Below are 23234 nucleotides of genomic sequence, written 5' to 3' on the forward strand. Positions count from 1 at the left end.
TTTATTACAGATCTAGATGAACATACAATTTCTAATCAGATTTTTTCAAGTTTAATATCTTATGTAAAAATATATTTTCTAACTAATCAGACGTAAATACAGAAAAATAATTTTTAAATATATCGTTGTGCTTTTGATACTGATATAATATAACTTTTCTTGACAAAAAAAATGCATGTTTACTTAATGAAAACAGAATTTAAATTTAAAATATTAAGCTTTGATAGTATAGTCTCTATTGCACGTTAAACTAATTATAAATTAATATGATATTTATTAATACAGATAACAATTTTATGCTACTTTTATACGAACGTTTTTTACAATTAAATAAATAGAAACTTGACAAACCAAATTAATTAAATATTACTACTACAGCATATATGAATATTTCAATAATATAATAATCACATATAAATATTTTAATAATAGAAAGATTATTATTATTATAAGATATTAAGATTAAAGATTATATTTTTTTTTTATTTTCTCACACTTATTTATATTATTTTTTATTTAATTTTCTCAAACTTATTTATTTCATAAAATTGCTACTGTATTATGTTGCAAACGTAAAGCAAAACCTTATCAAAAATATCAATTCTTTCATTTAATGTAAAGAATTATATAAATAATAATATAAATAATAATAATATAAATAAATAAATAATTATATAAATTCTAGACAAAACGATTATATTATTAGTAATTATCTGATGTAGCATTAGCTTCAACATCTGTTTCGGAATCCGCGCCATCGACAATTTCGTGATTTTGAATTGGTTCAGCATCTGCATGCAAAATGATTAAAAAAATAAAAATTGTTGAAATAGTGTCAGCATTATAAAGCTTTATCACAATCACTGTTCAATTACATCTTATAATCAGATTTTCAAATATTATATAAAAAATTTTTTGCGCAAATATTTACATGTACAATTTTGTAAATTGCCAATCATACTTATAAAAGTTAAAAACTGATTTATTATATCCAGTTATAAGTTTACAACTAAGACTTATTTAAATATTTATAACATAAATTTACCTTATTTTTTATCATCTTCCAAAAATCTTTTAATTTTATGTATTTGGATTACGTCGTTTATCAAACTTGCCAGACTACTTTTTATAATTGTTTCTGCATTATCGTGAATACCTTGACCTGATTCATCATCTAGCATACAAAGTAATTACAAAAATGAATTATTAAAATATTTTTAGTATCATCTAATTTTGGTTTATAATCAATCGCATTATCTAAATAATTCATGAAATGGCACAATTATATCTCTTATTATCCGAATATCATAATGTATTTAGATCTTTGAATATTATTTATTACACAATTTTTTTCTTATTTTCGATTATTGAATTTGTGATTTTACAAACAATCAATTATAATTAAATAGAAATTTAGTATAATACAATTAATTATTATATTTGCATATAATAATCAGCTTTAATTGAAATTGACTCAAATCTTCATAATGCATATAGAAGTTAGACATTTGATTTTGTAAATAATTATTGTGCATACACACACACAAAGTATATATTAAAAAAGAAGAAACGTACATAAATTTATTTTTCTTACCATGTGTTTCTTTCAATTTATCTTTATGCTTTGCATTTAAATGTTTTCGAATACCAGAAACCTCATGAAAAGAAATATGTTTCTCTACACGGATATAAATATTGATATAATTTAAATCTGACTAAACCGTCTAGTATTGTATCTTATTATTCGATAGGCATATCTGAAATGTCAAACATCATCACAAAATAAAAAGAAAAAAATCAGATGAAAATTACCTAATATTAAAATAACCTAATATTAAAATTTTATTTTTTACTTTGACTTAAAATCTAGTTGAATTCTTTTTTCATTTAAGTTGGTTTTATATGTGAAATTTGATGAACTTTTCATTTAAAAAAAGATTTCATGATTTGCGATGCTCGATTAGAAAATATTTTATAAATTATATTAATGCAGGAAAATCAATATTATTTTCTTTTAAAATTGCTTAAATTTATTTAATTTTTAATCGCTCTATATTATGTCGCAAAGCAAGTTATTACACATCAAAAGTATCATTTTTTTTCTTAAAGCTGTGTTAAAAATAACTCTATTATCGATAATGATTGCTTAATGTAGCATCTTAAACATCGTGTTTTGAAGTCAACACCGTCACCTAAGCTTTGAGTTTCACTTGATTCATCATTTGTACACAAATAATTAAAGAATTAAGAATTGATTGAATAATTTTAATATTATAAAATTTTACTAGAGAAGTATTATACGATTAACTTATAAATTTGTTATTGTTGTAATTGTTGTAATTGCACGTTATTCAAATATCAAAATATTCAGATTTGCGAATATTACATAAACTAGAATTTTTTTTGTATACAATTACTTGGTTATAATTGCATTATTCTATTGCAAATTATATAGATCGTTTGCTCATAATATACATTTACTTCAAATTAATATAAGTCTAATGCAATATCATTAAATATCTTTAAAGTTATTTACACACACGCACACACACATATATATTTATTTTGTGTGTCACAATAATATTTAAATTTTGACTTAAATTTTAATACAAGATAAACAAAAATAAGATCAAACATTGGAGTTTTAAACATTTTGACAATTTCTCTTATTTTATATTACTTTTCTTTAAATGTATAAAAAATAAGACGATGTTATACACATGGCAATTCATTAACTATGTCGGGAATAATTACAATTGTTAAATCGAGACATAACGAGAACTGTAACATGAGCATAATGACTATCAGATTCGAAGCTAATAGCTTCAATTTATATTACCCACACAGACACACGTATTAAATAAATATATTATACTACAACTCTTTATATTTGAAGATGGCATTTATTAATAGAAACATTTATATCCTTCATATTTATATCTTTTATATTATTTCTATCTTATATTATATAATTTTATAAAATATTTTTGTTCCCGTATCATCATCTTTAAAAATTCGTATCTAAATTAAATTAATAAATATTTAATTGATATCTTTTCTTATTAATATAGAACGTAAAGAATTATTGTTATAGAATCTATAATGACAAGATGACTTCATTTTTTAGTTTGTTTCCAATATGTATTGCATGATTCATATAATTTATTACAGACTAAGATGAAATACAATCAGATTTTTCCAAGTTCAATATCTTATGAGTGTTAAAATATATTTTCTAACTAATCAAACGTGAATACAGAAAAATAATTTTTAAATATGTCGTTATTTTTTTAATATTGATCATACAATATAGCTTTTTTTGACTAGACTTTTTGAATAAAGAAAAAAATATGCATGACTAATTTAATAAAACTGAATATCAATTAAAAATATTAAGTTTTTATAGTATAGCCTTTATTGCAAGCCACGTTAAATTAATTATAAATTAATATGATATTTATTAATACAGACCAATTTTATGCTACTTTTATTATATAAGCGTTTTTAATACAATTGAATAAATAATAACTTGATAAACTGAAATAATTAATTATTACTACTACAGTATATGAATATTTCAATAATACAATAATCACATATAAATATTTCAATAATAGAAAAGTCAACATATTATTTTTTTTTAATTTTCTCGTATCATTTTATAATATTTTTTATTTAATTTCTTCAAATTTATTTAACTGATAAAATTACTACTGTATTATGTTGCAAACGCAAAGCAAAAACCTATCAAAAATATCAATTCTTTTATTTAATGTGAAGATTATATAAATTCTAGACAAAACAATTATATTATTAGTAACTACTTGATGTAGCATTTTCTTCAACATCTGTTTCGGAATCCGCACCATCGACAATTTCTTGATTTTGAATTGGTTCAGCATCTGCATGCAAAATAATTAAAAAAGTAAAAATTGTTGAAGTAATCTCAGCATTGTCACACTGTTCGATTATATCTTATAATTACTATTAAATCATCTGTTATTAAAAATATCCGAAAAAGATATCAGATATTCAAATCTTATATAAACCGAAAAATTTTGGACGATTATTTACATGTACAATTTTATAAATTATCAATTATACTTATATAAAAGTTAAAAACTGATTTATTATATCCGGTTACAATTCAGTATAACTAAAGCGTATTTAAATGTGTTTAACTAAAATTTACCTTGTTATTCATTTTTCTTATTTTTGTTATGTATTTGGATAAGGTCGTGTCTCAATCTTAACAGAAGACCATACATACATTGATCTGATTCATCATCTAGCATACAAAGTAATTAAAAAAATGAATGTTAAAATATTTTAGTCTCAAATCTTGGTTTGTAATTAATCGCATTATCTAATTAATTCATGCAATTGTACAATTAAATCACTTATTATCCGAATATCATAATATATCTTTGAATATTATTTAAACAAAATTTTTTTCTTATTTGCGATTATTGAACTTGTAATTTTACAATTTCTCAATTATAATTAAATAGTAAATAAGTATAATAAAATTAATTATTATATTTGCATATAATAATCAGCTTTATTGAAATTGACTCAAATCTTCATAATGTATATAGAAGTTGGACATCTGATTTTGTAAATAATTATTGTGCATACACACACACAAAGTATATATTAAAAAAGAAGAAACGTACATAAATTTATTTTTCTTACCATGTGTTTCTTTCATTTCATCTTTATGCTTTGCATTTAAATGTTTTCGAATACTAGAAACCTCTAAATTTACAGGAAAATAGTTCTTGTGCGCACAAAGAGCGCACAATGCATTATTGTTTTCAAATGAGAAATATTGCCATATCCAATTCTTTTTTTTATCAATTTCATCATAAATTTTATTATGATCCATTGCTACGTGATTTTCATAATGATTCTTGTAAATGGTAATGTAATAAAATAAATCGCAAAATCTGCATTGTGCTTTATCATTTTCTAATGTGCAGTATTTTATCCACCACAACACTCTTCTCTTATGTCGTTTCCCTTTAACATTATATTCATACAATTATTATTCAATCTTTAAATAACGTAAATGTATTCATATTTCTGAATGTCACACAAATCAAAAAATTTTCTGCTATGCAATTATTTAAATGCATGATTTTAGAAATCATAATTAATATATTTTAACAATATATGCAACAATTAGAATATTATATCAATTAAATATTAGGAACAATTAAAAATATTTTAAATGTTTATAAAATAAAATTACTTTGTTTATCTCTACCTGTGTCGATCATAGATTCATGTTGTTTTGAGTGATTTCTAAGTTTAGGATATATTTGAATCTTATATTCTTAAGACAACGCTTGCACTTCATCATATTGTTTTGGAGTTCGAAATATTGAAATAACCAATTATCTTTGAAAGTATGTTCATTATGCTGCGTTTCCATATGTACTTTATAAGTCCTTGTGTTTATGTATTTTGTATACTTTTGTTTACAATGTATGCATTTGGCCACATTTTCTTTAAATATCCAATATTTTTCCATGTTTGCGCGTTAATGTTATATTTACACTGTATGTTATAGAACTTATTGTATTATATGTAAGGAAATAACTAGTTCACCGAGGTGCGCTCGTGGAAATTTTTCTCGACAATAAGGGTCATGAAAAGAAATGTGATTCTCTGCATGAATGTAAATATTGATATAGTTTAAATCTGACTAGTATTGTATCTTATTATTCGATAGGCATATCTGAAATGTCAAACATCATCACAAAATAAAAAGAAAAAAATCAGATGAAAATTACCTAATATTAAAATAACCTAATATTAAAATTTTATTTTCTACTTTGACTTAAAATCTAGTTGAATTCTTTTTTCATTTAAGTTGGTTTTATATGTGAAATTTGATGAACTTTTCATTTAAAAAAAGATTTCATGATTTGCGATGCTCGATTAGAAAATATTTTATAAATTATATTAATGCAGGAAAATCAATATTATTTTCTTTTAAAATTGCTTAAATTTATTTAATTTTTAATCGCTCTATATTATGTCGCAAAGCAAGTTATTACACATCAAATGTATCATTTTTTTTTCTTAAAGCTGTGTTAAATATAACTCTATTATCGATAATGGTTACTTAATATAGCATCTTAAACATCGTATTTTGAAGTCAATATCGTCACCTAAACTTTGAGTTTCGCTTGATTCGTCATCTGTACACAAATAATTAAAGAAATTAAGAATTAATTGAATAATTTTAATATTATAAAATTTTACTAGAGAAGTGTTATTCGATTAACTTATAAATTTGTTATTAGTTATAATTGCACGTTATTTAAATATTAAAATATTCAGATTCGCTAATATTACATATACTAAAATTTTTTTTGTATACAATTAGTTGAATATAATTGCATTATTTTGTTGCGAATTATATAGATCGTTTGCTTATAATATACATTTTTTTGAAATTAATATATGTCAAATTTCTAATGAAATATCATTAAATATCTTTAAATTTACTTACACACACAGATATATATATTTCTTTTATGTGTCACAATAATAATTAAATTTTGACTTAAATTTTAATACAAGATAAACATTGATAAAGTCTATTATTACGGAAGTTTTAATAAACATTTTGGCAATTTGTTATTTTATTTTATATGTTTAAATATATAAATAAAACATGTTATCTACACTACAATTCATTAACTATGTTGGGAACAATTACAATTGTCAAGTCGAGACATAACGAGATCTGAGACGTGAGCATAATTATGGCTATCAGATTCGAAGCTAATAGCTCTGCATCACCCCAAGCGCGGAGTATTGTTGCCATCTCCCTCGTTGCCTTAGGGCTCTCTGCGTAATTACCATTACCCACAAACCGATAGCTACCATGCTTATCATATTCTGCGGCAATAATAGCGTTGGTACAGCTATCACGCTGTGATTGCATTCGATTCGAGATGTTGCTCTGCATGATCAGAGACAGTTCCGAAAAATCGACTGGAGGAATGTATATATACATGTGTATCTAGCTAGAAAAAAACGTTTCAATTAAATGCTGCAATAAGTGTCGATGTGTTATTCTGACATTTGAAAATATATTACAAACTATTAGTTAATAAATATTCTGTTGACGAAATTTATGAGTTACAAATTAAAAAATGATACAAAAGTTAATATTAAAATAAAAAAATATATATATATAAATTGTGTGTATAATCTTTGCATAATTTTTCAATTTTTTTAAATTTTAATTTTTTTAATTTCTCCAAATATCCTTTTATGATAATATATGTATATGCGTGTAAAGAAATATCTTTTAAGAATTAAAAAAATAAATTGAAATATTTATTAATTATTTAATATTAATTTCATCAGAATATTTAGTAGCCAATAATTTGTAACATTTTTTCCAATTCTTATAATATAGCTGATAAGGAAAATTAAGTAATATATACGTACGCATACATACGTGCGCGTACAACACATACACAAGTGTATATTGCAATATAAAAGCTGAAAATAAAAAAAAATCGGCTTGCTGAACTTGTCAAATTTTGCTTGAGAAACGAGAGTAATGTTAATAAATTTTCTGCTTACTTTCATAGCATCATCACTTTATTACCTGCATCTATATAACCGCATCGCGTATTTACTTCTCGCTTAATATTCTATGCTTTCATGAGACGAGAGACCGCTTTACGACCACCGCGAAGTACCGTATAATGCAGTTTTAAGCCACGACTTGTAAGCTCCGGAGACCAATGATAAACCGCCAACAATAATAACGCTTACACGATGCGGTTGAATGCATGCTGGAAAATGCATTATGAGATCCCATGCGTGCTACCTAAATCGAAATAAAAAGATAAATTGTATTTGCGTGCATGTAATTGCATCATTAACTTAAATCTTGTTAATTACATGTACTTTGCATTCTTGCATTTCCAAAACAATAGCTATATATATTAATTGAAATATCATTTTTTTAATATTTTACTATTTTTCGACTTCTATTACTGTTAATTATTCTGAAAATTCTGAAAATAATTCTTTCTCTAATTACATTCTATGCAGTAACATTGTTCTTTTGCTTAAAAATCACGCGTGTTTCTTTTCATCTTAATCGAGAAAGCAATATTGCTGTATCAAAAACAAGGCATATTCTAATTAAATTTCAGAAGATGTATATATTGATTTTTCTCCAGAATATGTGTCAACGCGCAAATTACAATTCTCCGAGAAACATTAAGTACGAAGGAGATTGGTTTTTTAAGGAAATTTACAATCGGAATGGCGCGTTTAACGCTCGTTTGTGCCTCGACAGATACCAGGAAAAAAGATTCTCGCGGAAAAGAGACGCGATAAACAAAGCACCTGAGAAAAAAGGGAGAATGAGAAAATGCTTCTCGCGACGAAGGACTGAGCGAGAGTAAGGAAAAAATTAATTTCGAATAGTCCTTGTCGCTGCGTCAGACAAGTCACTGATTTGATCTACTCTTCGAGCAGAGAAATACGCAAAGAGGTGCACGAATATCCTCGAAGATCCTACGATGATATATGCGGAGAATTAAATGAAGGTTCTCGGAAGTCTTCTAACACAAAAGCAACGAACCTCAGTTACCAATCAATATTTTATCAACGTGTAATTTGCACGTGATTATATATGTTCTTTTTTTTAATGTATCTTATTTGTGTATTTTCTTATATTTTATATGTTAATTCAATTCAAAAAATGTATATAATTTATAGTAAAATAAATAAATCAACCAATAATAGATGTGTTTGCAAATCTATTTAAAAATTTATCTTAAATATCTCACTTGTTTTTCGTAATACAAAAAAATATCTAAAAAAAAAAAGTTGCACTGTTCGAACAATTATGATAATAGAAAAGTTTTTTCAGGATCATATTTTTAAAGATTTGAAGATCAAGACTTCTTTTAAATGAAACTACATATTTTTATTTGCACGATTTTAATACAAATAAATAATTTTATTTATACAATAATCAACATCGAGGAATTCAATGATAACATAATTTTTAAATGATTTTGAATATGGAAAATTATATATAGCGTCTAAAGAAAACAGAAAAGTCAAACATTTATTTATATATTTTTCGACAAAAAAGTTTAAATATAATTATCCTAATGAATAGTGCAAGTTTTTTCTAGATATTTTTTCGTGTCATCAAACACAAATAAGGTATTTAAGATGCTCGATTTAAGAAGATTATCCTGTATATGTAACTTTTGTTTTTGGAAACAATGCAAGAGCGCAAAGTATTCTAAAAAAGAAAAGATAAGTAGAGGAAACAAAAAGATTTAATTAAAAATAGATCTTATCACCCAATTAACATGTGTATTTCATTGTCTCTCTCTTTCTGCTGGTTTTCCTCGACATCTCACGTTCTCGGTTTCAGTCAACCTTCATCCCTCTTCGATTCCGTCTTTTTCGCCCGCTTATCCTTCACTTTCCTCTAAAATGGAGTGAATCCTCGGTCTCCTTTTGGCGCTCTCTCTCTCTCTCTTTTTCATTCTCGGTTACAACCCCCTTTGCGTGGGAACCAAACGTGAACTCTTGTCACGAGCACGTGCGCGCGCCGCAACACGGCTCGCCGGAAATGACGTAATAATTAATGGACTCGTATCAATTAGCGGGTGCCTACGTCCCCCGCCGGTCGTCAGTTTTAAATCGGTTCACGCGGCGCTGCAAATTTCTCTGTTTCTCTCGCCTTCTCTTCCCCTTCTTCTCTCTCGTCCTCCCACGTCTCGCGTACGGGCCGCACCTATTAATTACGAAAAGGTCCATCAATTTGACACATTAACGTATCGCCGGTGCAGATGTCGCGTTAACGCTAAACCGCGTCGCCATGTGCGGCGAAAAATGTACGCGGTCGTACGGTCGTTTTTAAAATTCCTCGAGCGATCGTTCAGCGTTAATAGCGCGTGACATCAGGATATGAAGTCGCCACGATGACTTTATAATTTCAAACGCGAACTTTTTAGCTTAATATTAAAGTTTCAACGATATTGTATTTAGCCTGGTGTTGAAATCTCCCGGTATAACAGCACATATATCGCGTATTACGCTCATAATTCACAGTGGCAGCGAGATCGAGTGACAAAACAACGTGCCAAAAACGAAGGTGGAAGAGCGAAAGCAAAGCCTAACGCCCGCAGCTGGCACGTGAGGGCGAAACCATTATTTATAGGGTTTACGGGATCTGGTCCACCGCAAAAGGCAACGGGCATTGCATCCTTGGAGGGGCTACAGCTCGCGCAAATCGAGGGCGTTGCCAAGTGGAAACTGAGAAGACGTTTACTGTTTATGCTACATCCCGCCGCGAGAAGACCACCCCCGGAGCATACGTTTGCTTATATCGTCGGTCCGCGGTCGCATTCTCTGGTCGCATCATCCTCCGTCCCTTGAACAATGAGTATACCGAGTACACCTTCTGAGAAGGTTAACGACGCCCTGCTTAGGATAATGTGAGCATCCGGAAACGCTTGTAATGAAGGTACATGGACTTCAGCCGCGTGCCTTCATTAATAGGAAGGTGCTTCTTGTAACTCGACTCATCAGGACAACCATCTTGACGTCAGTGAAGTTTACATTAGTAAAATCGCACAATTATTATTTCCTCCTGAAACAAACAAATTTTTTAAAGAATTTTTAAAAGAATTATAAAATAATTATAATTAATAAAAATAATTTTTTAAAGAATTATGTATCTTTTTTATTAAATGAAATTTTTTGGTAAATTATTTAGGCATTTCATAATGTTTTTTTTAACAATTTTATTAATTAATTTACTTATTTATTTACTTAATTAATAATAATGTATATACAAAATAAAAACAGGTGAAAGATTCCATGAGATATTTTCAATTTTCAATCATGAAAGGAAAATAGGTAAACGCTTATCTCAGCCGCAATTTGACGTAAATTCCCGAACGACAATCAATTTGCGGAAATAAAGTTTGAGCGGCCATTGTTTGCCGAATCTTGCGCACAAAAATACCATCATGAGATCCTCATGTTTTTTTCCATTCCTCCGTTACTCCTTACAAGGGTGCGTCTATTTGTACCGTTACCTTTCTGTTGGACCCTTCGAGATAGAAACCCTTCTCCGTTTGACGTATCTCGTTTAAGCTCGAAATCCGCTTGTTTATACAAACTAAGGTGCACCGACGGCGAGAGAAATGGAAATAGCGACAAGGAGGAAACGTAGGAGAAGACAAACGCTAGGGAAAAATTTTTCTATAGACGCCTGCTCCATACAATTTCATCCCTAACCGACAAACTTTTCTTTTTAGACCGACAAGCTTCTTATTGTGAGAGACAATTCCAACAACTGACGTTCTTTCCCAACCTGCATGCTCGCCTCCACTTGGTTTTTTTCCTTTCTTTCCTTTTCCCCGTAGCTTGCACTTTATCCAGCTTTCGTCCCGGCTTCTTAGTTTCCTTTTTCACACTTTTTTCGTGTGTGATCTACGAGCGGAGCCGGCCTAGACGACTTTGGCATCTCACTCTCGCTTTTCTTAAAATCGCCCTTCATAAATCATAAAAATTTGGCGAAAATAACTCTCTCCGTCGTATTTATTCCAACTTCTAATATATTTTATATAACAATTTCGTATAAAAATAAAATAACTATGTTTTATTATCAATTTTTAACTATATTTATATATATTTTTTTCTAATAGAAAAAACTATCAAGCAATTTTGGATGTATGACCATTCGATCCACTCTGTATTTGCGAGTTGCATACAAAAAAGTCTACATTCGCGATTGAGGACACTGCGAGGGAGACGCTTAGAGCTACGCTTTGCTTTGCAGCTCTCACGTTAGATTGCCACGAAGCTTTCCGATGACTTCGCGATCGTTTCACGTTCGGCATGCACTGACCTGTGCGCTAGGTTTGTTTTACGAGACATTCACAAGTGCGTAACAGTCGATTTGCATTTATATTAGTGCTCGTCGAAGCGTGAGTCTTGGACCATTGTTCATTTCAACCCTGTCAATTTGAACGGCATCCGGTGACCCCGATCAAGAGCGCTGGAGTTCACCCCTTCTTCCTCCCGAAAACTTTAAACTCTCCGGAGACTGTGTTTAATCGCACGGAATGAGCGCTAGAAGGTATGAAGATGCAATATGTCCAATCCGCGGGGATTAAGAGTCAATCGTCCAACACGCGATAGAGCGAACGTATTAATACGCCAGCTGATGCACGACGATCCACGTGACGCTTTCTGCGTCTCATAGATAATTCGATCTGGTGGAATAATAAATGAGACGGACAAACGATCCATGAAATAGGCTCAGTCTGGTGAGCGACTGGTGGCTCTTGACGCGAAACGAGTTTAATCTTTCGATAGAAAATTGGCGTCAGATTTTCCGTCGCATCTTTTCCCACGAGTATATTTTATAAAAGATTAAACACAACACAATTAAATATTATTTATGTATGAAATAATGTAATAGTCGGAAGAAGATTACATTGTCTTTCTTATAATCGAGTAATAATGACAGCATTAATAAAATTTATTTTAATAATGAAAGAGGAGGGTGATAAAAATAAGAAATGACGATATTTAATAGCATCTTCGAAAAACACCTGAGATTGATTGATCTAATTATCGAAACGATTATCCGTGCGCGCGCATTCATTGTTTCTCAGTGAAATGAAACTCGGTAAATTCCAAACGTGATCGCAACTATTCCCACCAGAAACTTTCGTACGCAAAGTTTCCAACGAGCGTGAGAGAAATTTTCCTCGTTTTTCGCAAGCTGACAAAATACTTCAACAATTAAGTTTCCGAATCGATTATCTTAGAACGTGAAGTGAAAATATACAGTTGAAATAAAATTGAAATTTAATTTTATTCAAACTTTAATTTTCCTTAAAATGAAAAAAAAAGAGAGAGGAAAGTATTTCAAGTATTTCAAAATTTTTTACAGGTACTGTATCACTAAATTATTGCGCGTATTCCGCAAAATTCAGAAATAAATTTATATGTGATATATGTGTGATTCAATAATTATATAAATTAGATTTATTTATATAAATAATTTTTATAATATATAAATTACATTTATATGTATATATAACTTATTATTTATATGAATAATTTATTATTCATATATTTTATTTATATGAATAATTTTTATAATATATTTTTATAATATATTTATTTATATGAATAATTTTTATAATATATAATTACATTTATATGTAATATAACTTATTATTTAATATTAAATATAATTTATATTTATATAATTATATTAATAAGTAAATAAATAAATATTAATAAGTAAAATGTAGATTCTCATTGCGTTCGCAAATTAAGGGCGCACGAAAATGATCTTTCTTCCGCGTTTATCGAATCACGACACACGAGACGGCCCATTAATTACTGTCGCGAGGATATAATCGCGACGGGCTCATGGTGGAAATGGGATAGCATTTTTCCAGAGGTTTATCCGGCATCGGGAATTCGTCACGAATGAAGCTAGACGATTTAATTCAGCGGCGGAGCTGGGGTTTCTACGATTAGCGAACGCGGTCGCGCAATATTGCATATACACATGTACGTGTAATACGTACATATCAAGCGAACATTGTCGCACGCCACAAAGTCCTTCTCGTCGCGCAGATGCGAAGGAAAAATCCTATCCACCCGTATGAATATTCAGTCGCGATAAATAAAATTATGCGGCCGCCCTCGACTCGTGCTACCGGGGCTCTTTGTATGCAAGGTGTCGGGTCGACGCGGAACTAGGCACGATAAAATTAGCGTGTCCTCGATTACAAGTAAACTAGGAAATGCGGAAAAAAACCTGGGCTACCATCATGTGCCGTCTGAATCTACAAAGCGTTCGTTAAGCACTTAACATAATTATTCCCGCGAATAAAGTAGATAACGTTAGATAATATTGAATGAGTAATCGTACATTTGTAGATAAGCGTGCACTGAAAACCTACTTTTATTTACATAGATAAGAGCGGAGTAATCATTTATGCCGATAAATCTGCCGCTGCAATGTCCACCCGCAATATGCAGATACATCGATAATTTTACAGCAAAATTTGCTCTCTTGTTTTTTATCATCGTCGTCTTTCGTTGCAATCGATATCTCTCTCTTCGAATCATTATTTTACGCCACGATCGTCGACTCAACGTGCGAGATGATTTAATACCGAGCGTGTTAAAAGCATATTCAAGAAGTCGACGAAGTCATCTGACGACGCGAGGAGATATTAATTTAGGTAGCATAAGTGAGGTACATACCGCGAGGTAGGTGCTACGTAATATTTAAGCTGAGTGCTCCAGGCCGCGTTTCGCTTTTATGTACAAGGGGGATGTACAGCCTGCTGAGCTTGTCCACGACCAACCCCTTCCCCGTCCTATCTCCGCCGCAACCGCCTGAATTAATCGCGGCGCTCTGCGAAAATAATTATTGCTCGTCCCTCGCCTCACGTATACGGCGCAATAATTAACGTTTACACGTCGCATCGCTCTTTTAAGCGTTCAAGGCGCGTTGCTTCCGGGAGAGTTAACGAACGAGGCTACGCTGCTATTCAGTTACCTCTGATTTTGATGAAATATAATCTATATTGTTGCAAAATTTGCTTACAAATAACTATTTACTTAATATTTATATAAATTGGTTTTATTTATTATATATTTATTATATAAATTTTAAAGACGTGCATGTGAAAGTCTTATATTTTGTAATATCTTTAAAGAAGGATTGGGCAATTATATGAAAGTAAAAATAATCATTACTCAACAAGTAACAACTTCTTTGTTTTCTTAATTGTTACAAGTTATACAAAACCCATATAAATAAAACTTGAAGTTTTTAAACATTTTGTTAAACATTTTTTTAAACATTTTGTTATATTAAAATTTAACAAACATAATAATTTTGATAATAATTTAAATATTAATATCTTAATCAGAAAAAATATTGCAAAGAAAAATTTTTTTCTAAGATTTAAAAGTATAAATAGAAGAAGATTTCTATCGTAAATTTTCATAAATGATTAAAATCGTAATTTTATGTAATTTTAACATTAATCTACGAATCAAATTTATTCTTTTAACATATAAAAGTTTATAAAAATTTTACAATTTGATTTAAAATTAAATTTTTTTAAATTGTCGATTAATTTTTCAAAGAATTTCATGCTCTTTATATGTGTTTATTTCCATAGAAATGCTGCGTAAAAGTAACGATGAAAATAAATATTGGATTTGTTATCGAAAAAATATATCAAAGTTATTTTTTCTTCTATTATAGATAAAATTATAACGTCGTTATCGAAAAAAATAACTGTAACATGACAACAAGTAAAGCATTATTCCACAATCCTTCTTTAATGCAAAAAACTGCCTTATAGATTGTTCTTACTTAAAATTGAAATCGATTTCGTTTAACGCGTATGTTTGAGCCCGGGCAGCAGTTCATTCGGATCGCCGAGAACAGCGAGGATTCGTAACGAAGCAGCAAGTAAGTGCAATTCACTTCAGGTGACGGAGCGTGCTTAGAATCCGACCACACACTCGACGGGCCAACTCCAATCCAGTTTGCTAAACTCCGAGATTTTTGACCTCTCGGGTCAATGTCCACCCGCCAAGTCGAACGATTCGATCTCGTGATTTAGCTCGAATCCCGCCACATATCCCACCCCCTCCATCCCTTTTTCCCTCTCCCCTATCGTGACTAATCTAGGTTTCCGTAACGCTCGGCAAAAGACTGCTAGGGACTGTCGCAGCCTCTTTGAGGTGCGGATCACGTCTTGACCGCACCTCATCCCGTCGAATCGGATCACGAAACCAACCAGTCCAGGACCCGGCGACCAACGTAGCGTAAAGGAGCCTGATTGTCCGTATTGTCCAGCCGTGCTAAGTTATGGAGATCCGTAATGCTAACCGGGCTGTCCTTAGTCTTAGGAACACGAAATCCATCGCCTCCCGGCGATACATCTCGCCCAACGACAAACGGCGAAATCGTGAGGCGCGTCACGTAATAAAAGTAGAAAACGGACATGTGTTTCCAGCGAGGACGAAAGAGAAAACTTTGCCGGTGATGCTCAACGTGCCGGAAATTGACTTCTCCCCGGTCGTAGCTATCAAATATGTTATATCAAAATATGCTCGCGGCTCTATCCTAGAAAAATAGTTTATACTTGGTACAAGAGCAGTTAATTAATATATATTTAAACAGAAAAAGTTCAGATATTTTTTCAATATATTACGAATAAAATATAATAATATTCTTATGGATAAAAATATCCTTGCATCTTACTTTTATTGGAACACCCTCGCACACCATGATGCATTGCTGGTATATATCATACGCGTTCAATACCTGAAAAAAGTGAGAGTTAGATTTACAGAAGAGCTTGTCGCGTCAAGTGACGTTAAGTCTGGCAAATAACGCTGAGCTGGCCGGATAGGAACAGGACCTGTCCCTGGTTCTCGTTAGCACCCTCCTACGCTCGGTTTGCGCTCTCTTCCGCTTTCAGGCACATCCACTTTACTCAACGAAGGCACATCGCGCCGAACAATCGTCTGGTAATTCTTCCCAATCAACCGATTGTCGAAGCTAAAACTATTGTGTCTTTCCACGGCTGAGGCGGAGGATTCGAAAACGTCCCCTTAACGGCACATAACCCCCGTCCTGTCGCCCCTACCTCCGCTCGTCCGTTGACGACGCCGTCGTCGTCGTCGATGGCAACAGTCGGTAAAACGTTCCGGTCTTCGCTAAGTGCGGTCAATCGACCGGCAACGACGACCATTGTGTCTCGTCGAAAGGCGTTAAAAGACGCGTTTACGTTTCGTCATTGTGGCCCTGACATTGCCGTCCGCGATTTAGCGCGTTTAAGGAAATGCGACGCGAAATCTCTCGAGCTCGTAAACAAATAAAAAGAAAACGCGGTAAATTTTCATTGCAATTTAATCATAACTCTCCTTTAATATAATCAAATGTATCCTCTTGAGTAAACAATGCTGAATTTTTTCTGAAGCTCCGATTTGAGAGTCAAATAAAAAAATATAATGTTGATGCTGTTATTATAAAAATAATTTGTTGGTCGCTATAAATCCTCGCAAGGCGCTAACCGTGTTGCTCGCGAATTGAAAGTAACTCCTTTTCCCCGAAAGCAACGTAGATTCTCGTAGCAGTTGCAATTGTGTCTTGTCGAGAGACACTAAAAGATGCGTTTACGTTTCGTCATTGTAGCCCTGACATTGCTGTCCGCGATTTAGCGCGTTTAAGAAAATTCGACGCGAAATCTCTCGAGCTCGTAAACAAATAAAAAGAAAACGCGGTAAATTTTCATTGCAATTTAATCATAACTCTCTTTATATATAATCAAATTTATCCTCTTGAGTAAACAATGCTGAATTTTTTCTGAAGCTCCGATTTGAGAGTCAAATAAAAAAATATAATGTTGATGCTGTTATTATAAAAATAATTTGTTGGTTGCTATAAATCCTCGCTACTGGGCGCTAACCGTGTTGCTCGCGAATTGAAAGTAACTCCTTTTTCTCGAAAACGACGTAGATTCTCGTAGCAGTAGCCGTAACAACCCATAGACGTATCCGCAATATCATCGCATATAAAGTCAACTCGAGGAGCGAGATAACGCAGATCCATTGCAGGAAGGAAGGAAGGAAAAAAGGGAAGACGGCGAACTAATGATATCCATCGATATTAAAGTCGAGTGACGCGGCATCACTTACGCAGGCTCATCTGCATTTAAATGAAATCCCTCCGGTGGGGGTGGAGGGTGAGGGTGGGATTGACTGGCCCGACCATTTTCCACGTTTACAGAAACTTTCGGCGTTATCGATCGTATTCGCATTTACAAATACGCTTCCAAAATGTACGAAAGATTCCTATTCATAAAGAAGCTTATGAATCATCGAATATCACAAATAACGATGAAATAGAAATAACATTTGAGGTAGGTCTTTTCGCTAATTTATTTTACCGAGAAATCTAAATTCTTTTAAAAGATTAGAGAATCATTAAAAATACAAATAAAAGTATTTTAAATAGTATTATCCAATTTCTTTTGTTTTTTTTTGGCCTTTTCCTTTTTTTGCTCTTTAGTTATTTATTTATGCTAAATATGCTCTTTAGTTATTTATTTATGCTAAATAACTTCATAAATCTGATTTTTTTTTAAATAAAAAATGACAATTTTTAATATTCGCGTTTGTTGTAACATGTTTAATAAAATATTTCTTTTTAATACTGTGAATAAAAAATTAAAATTAAAATTAATACTAAAATTAAAATTAAAATTAAGAATATTATTTATATTATTCTTTCTGTTTAAACAATATACTATATGAAAACTATAATTATATAATCCCCTTTTTTATTCGATTTTATTTAAAATATCTAAGAAGCCAGAATAAAGATAAAAATAAAGATGTGCATATAGATGGCAATCATTAATTATGAATAAACTGATTGTGAATATTAATTTAAACTTAGTCCACAAGTCTAGACCATACAGAGATTGCCGACACATCGTTGAATTCAAGCATGAAAAATAACCGGTAACGAGAAACTGCCATTACTCTAACTGCCATCGAAGAGATGCGGCATCGTGGAATGGCGGACAAGTCGCATAATGGAATACTTTTATCCGCGCGGACGCGATCGTTAATTATTCAGGAACAATCTCTCGCGTTAACCGAGTCCCGATGCTTGTGTGGTATCGGCTGTACACTCCCGCAGGCTAAAATTCAATGTAGGTTCTGCGGTTAGAACATTCTGCTTGTCTGAAATAAAAGAGCTCGAGTCTCTCCTAAAAAATCAAAATCAATAGCCTCACTTATTATCAAATTGTAAGAATCGCCTACAATTTATCTGTCACTAAAAATAACTGAAATATTGATAATAAATAATAAATACTGGTAATAAAGATTAAAATATTTAAAATAATTCTCATTTTTTTCATTAAATTATTACCGTTTAATAATTGCTTAATCATTATGAGATAAAGAAGAAATAGTAAACTTGTCAATGTTTATAGCAATCTTACGACGTTATGAAATCATTTTTTATACAAGAAAGAGATAAAAGAGATTGCGGAGATAAACTAGATTTCATGGCTATATTAGTATGACGTCGTCTGCAGTAAAGTTTGTGAATCACCGACTTCTCTCTCAAGAAATCCACTAAGAGGGTGGTTAATGATCTGTGACTATCCTCGAAAATGACATCTGAACTCATACTCGTTTCCACGTCGTAATCGATCAAATTTCTTCTGTCCGCCTAGCATCGTATCTAATAATGTACAAGTGGCTGTATAGCAAGGCTATGCACTCAATCATTCACGCCAACTAAAATGTCTATCGTAACTTTGTATATGTTAATACATATGAATATATACATGTACATATACATATATGTATAAATATAAAAATAAACATCTCGTTATTCATTTTTCCTTTCTGATTAATAACAATATATCTGTAAAAGACGCGAATCAATATGTGAAATGGATATAACGAGTCTATAAAAAATAAGTAATAAAAATAAAACTTAATATCTCTCTCCTTCTATTACATAATACATAATATATATATATAATTTAATGATCTTTGTTATGTAATTGCATTAAATAAATTATATTAGAACTGCGATAACTGATAATTATTCAGAAAAGATAATAAAATTGAAGCGTCAGCATGAGAGACACACAATTAGTGAAGTATAGATAATTCCTTGCATTATATAATACAGACTGTAAATTGCCAGCTACGAGATTTCTTAATTAATTGCTAATTCCGATGATGTATCGGAAATTAAATTTTATGGCGCTTAGCATAGCAACTATAAAACTCTTTGCTGGACTAATCGAAGTACGTTATCCGAAGTTTCTGACGTATTCATTAATTAACGTTGGACAGGCTCTGCGTAAGTTAATTGCGAATTATGCGCTTGTGATAGAGAATGTTCAAAAACCTTCTGCGTATATCTATATTTTGAATCGATTAAATTTTCGCTCGTGATTATTACCTTAAAGAAATGTAGTAAAATTTTTTTAAAAATTTAAGATTTCTTTTTATCGTGCTAGATATTGAGTTCTGTAATATGCTAAATATTGAGTAAAATTATTTTCTGTAAAAGTATCTTTGTAATTGTTTATAAATTTTATCATAAAATATTAGAAACTAAATATATTAACATTTTCTTACATGACTAGAAATATTGATAATACTAATAATAAAGATTAAAATATTTAAAATAATTCTCATTTCTTTCATTAAATATGTTATTTTTTAATAAATATGTTTGAATGATTAATTTACAAATCTTAGTGAAAAATTGTTGTTTCCAGAAGACACGATTGATTGCGGATAGAGCTGTATTCCTTAAAAAGATTAAGTGTACGATTAAGTATTTGACTCTTGATATAAAACTTCGAAGCTTAATCAAAGTGCGCAAGGGGGTTGTTAGGTGCATTATGCTAACCTGGTGACGCGACAGATATGTTAACGTCCAAAGCGCGTGATGCAAGACTATTTGTCAAGATTGAGACTTATTATGTCTATCTTTTAACAGAGACATCGCGTAGCCATAAAATCTCTTTCTTAGTCTTCATTTTTCCGCAGTATTTTCTGCTTTTTAAACACATCTTATTTCACCTCGCGCATGTAAAGTCGTATCCTCGTGTCTTTAGTGCTCCAAAAATTTTAATCTCGACAACTCGTAATTTCGCCAAAGTTGATGAACTAGTTGATCATCAATCCTAAAGTCAATCTAAAATATTATTGAACGTGGAACATATCGAGCGGGAGACCTTTCCTTTTTTTAAACTACTTACTAGAAAGTCGCGCACCGAAAAGAAATTTTTCCGTTCTTCGGGACTACTTCGATCTCCCAAGAACTTGCGCGCTTACGCTAGCCCGGGATAGGAAATAAGGTGTCCGTGGAAATCTCATATGGTGGGTTCTCGCATAAAATAGGCTGAATAAATCACGTAGTCGGCAAGTTCGTGGATGCGAACGAATGAGAGGGAAAAAGAGAGAAGGAGAGAAGGAGGGAGAAGGAGGGAAAAGGAGAGAAAGGTGCGCGAAGGCAAGACAAACTTTCGCCTACGACGGGTATATGCGCTTCCGCTTCTCCTTTACCTCCTCCCCTTTCCACCCATTCCATTCTCCTCCTTCCTACGGAAGCTCCGCGCAGCATCCCGAGCTGCCTTCGATGCCGTAGCCCGTCATCGTCGTCGTCGTCGTCTCGGCGCGTTTCGCAGTTGAGCGGCGCACTGCTCTAAGGAAACTGATATTGCCGGCAATATCCAGTTGTTTGCATTGATTCGGTCTGTCTGAGAATCCCGGTGAGCGATTCCTATCCCAGCCAGTCCTCACATACGCCGTACGAAAACTCACCCCACGTTTGCACCCTGCCACTTTCTCCCGCTTCCTCCGTGCGGTGAGATTCCGCCTTCCCCTTCCCCCCTTCTCTCTCAGCGCACGTGTGCATAGATTATTGAAAAGGCACCAGCTGGAAATTCATACGATCCCGTACGCATCTTCGTTTAGAATCTTCACGTCGGATCCTCTTGCCTTTGTCATGCTTATATCTCGGTTTTATCGGCATATATCTGCGGATACTGTCGACATCTCGATTCGTGGCCCATGAGCTTGAAACGTCTTATTTAATTTCAACAAGAGAAGCGTGCAATTAGATTTTCTAAAAATATATAAGTGACGATTCCTCCAAAATAGTAGATTAAAAATGAAGAATAATTTTTTTTATACGAGAGAGAGAAAAAGAAGAAATTTAGCTTGAAAATTGAATTTGAAGATTAGAAATTTAACAATACATTCACGTCTTTTTTAAATATGATTTTATGATTTTGATCTCCTGCATTGTTTTCATCCCATTACTATTAAAATAATAATATATAAATATATTTAATTAAAAATTAGAATATAATCTTTTTAATATAAAATTTTTCTCCTTCTCTCTTAGTAACTTAAATTATGTGAAATTGTTTTATTAAATAAAAAAATTCACTTTTTTATATATTTTTTTTCGGTTGCTGCGTTTTCTCATATTCTGTAGAATAATCATTTTGAGAACTTCTTATTATAATTACGTAGCAATGTCAAAATCGAAACACATCATTGTTCAAAGATCGCTTGGATCTCAACGACAAATTTATTAGTACAAACTTATTACATTTCGCCGAGTCGAATTAATTCAGACTATGAATGTAAATCAATGTTAACTGTTAAACGCATTTTTAGAAAGTTAGGTAAGCATTATACCTCGCATCCAGGCAAGTGGGAACCCCGGCGAAAACTGTTTCCGCATCACGGAGCGCATTGTGAAGGCATCGCGCAAGACTAGCGATGCCTATAATTCAGGCGATCTATCACCGCGAGTGACGTCACCCTCGCATAGAAGACGGGGTCGACCGAGAGGGTCTTCATGCAAACTACCCTGCCGCAGCGTTCCGATGATATATCCATCGGCACCTGTTAGACGACAGCGTCTGAGCGTGCCACGATGCCGTTCTTTCCCCTCGTTCCCTCGCCCCCTTCGTCCCCGGTAGTCTCGCGTGGATGCGCGACTTAAGCCTCCTTACCATGAATTATCGAGTACCACTTGCTGGAAAGTTGAGGCCGCGTTCGCGATTGTCGGAGCTCCTGGAGAACGGAGTAACGATCTGCGTCAGATTCTGCGACGGAGGACGATAAATTTCGCAAGTGCGTTACCGTAGAATTTAACACGCTCGTATGTGACTCATTGAACGTATATTCTTAGAAATATATCCTTTTGAACTGAATCAGAATGTCACTGATTAAAGCATTACGACAGTAAGATTTCACTAAAAAATCAATAATAATGATATATATTATATTTGCAAGATTACAGCTTTTGAAGTTTATTCCGTTTATTTGAAATTCTAATTTTTGGAAGAAAATTATATATTTGAAATAAAACATATATAACTAATATATTTCAAAATTATGTACATGTTCTTAAAATATGATGAATCAACTAAAAATAAACAAGGTCAAACTCAGATATTTCTTTAAAGAAATATATTCTATTAAATTATTAATATTAAATTAATATTAAATTATTAATCTTAATATTAATATTAAACGAATTTAAAATATTATGGATTGGTACCGGAAATGTTTCCGAATTAAAACTCAATTCTCAG

At 31.7% G+C, this 23234-nt stretch overlaps 1 protein-coding gene and 1 long non-coding RNA gene across 2 annotated transcripts; both read right to left on the reverse strand.

The window, feature by feature from the left end:
• Positions 1-702: 702 nt before the first annotated feature.
• LOC112638910 lies at positions 703-5630 on the reverse strand. Its single transcript, XM_025411495.1, has 5 exons — positions 5255-5630; positions 4696-5022; positions 1098-1174; positions 962-977; positions 703-791 (listed from the first exon to the last, which is right to left on the reverse strand). The coding sequence occupies exons 1-5, from the start codon at positions 5280-5282 to the stop codon at positions 703-705; spliced, it is 537 nt and encodes a 178-aa protein (XP_025267280.1). The 5' UTR covers positions 5283-5630.
• Positions 5631-6725: 1095 nt separating this feature from the next.
• On the reverse strand, positions 6726-7834 carry LOC112638924. The gene is made up of 3 exons (XR_003123221.1): positions 7637-7834; positions 7474-7527; positions 6726-7043 (listed from the first exon to the last, which is right to left on the reverse strand). It is a non-coding gene; the product is annotated as an uncharacterized LOC112638924 (long non-coding RNA).
• Positions 7835-23234: the final 15400 nt, after the last annotated feature.

The sequence above is a fragment of the Camponotus floridanus genome, unplaced genomic scaffold, assembly GCF_003227725.1.
Source record: "Camponotus floridanus strain SB8 unplaced genomic scaffold, Cflo_v7.5 scaffold4, whole genome shotgun sequence".
NCBI lineage: Eukaryota > Metazoa > Arthropoda > Insecta > Hymenoptera > Formicidae > Camponotus > Camponotus floridanus.

Bases quoted from the DNA above. Each gene is read 5' to 3' on its own strand.
- LOC112638910 (XM_025411495.1), bottom strand. From the start codon at position 5,282: ATGATCGACACAGGTAGAGATAAACAAA. The intron at 5,023-5,254 runs GTAATTTTATTT...ATAATGTTAAAG, and splicing joins CACAGGTAGAGATAAACAAA to GGAAACGACATAAGAGAAGA. The intron at 1,175-4,695 runs GTAAGAAAAATA...TTTGTATGCTAG, and splicing joins TGAAATGAAAGAAACACATG to ATGATGAATCAGGTCAAGGT.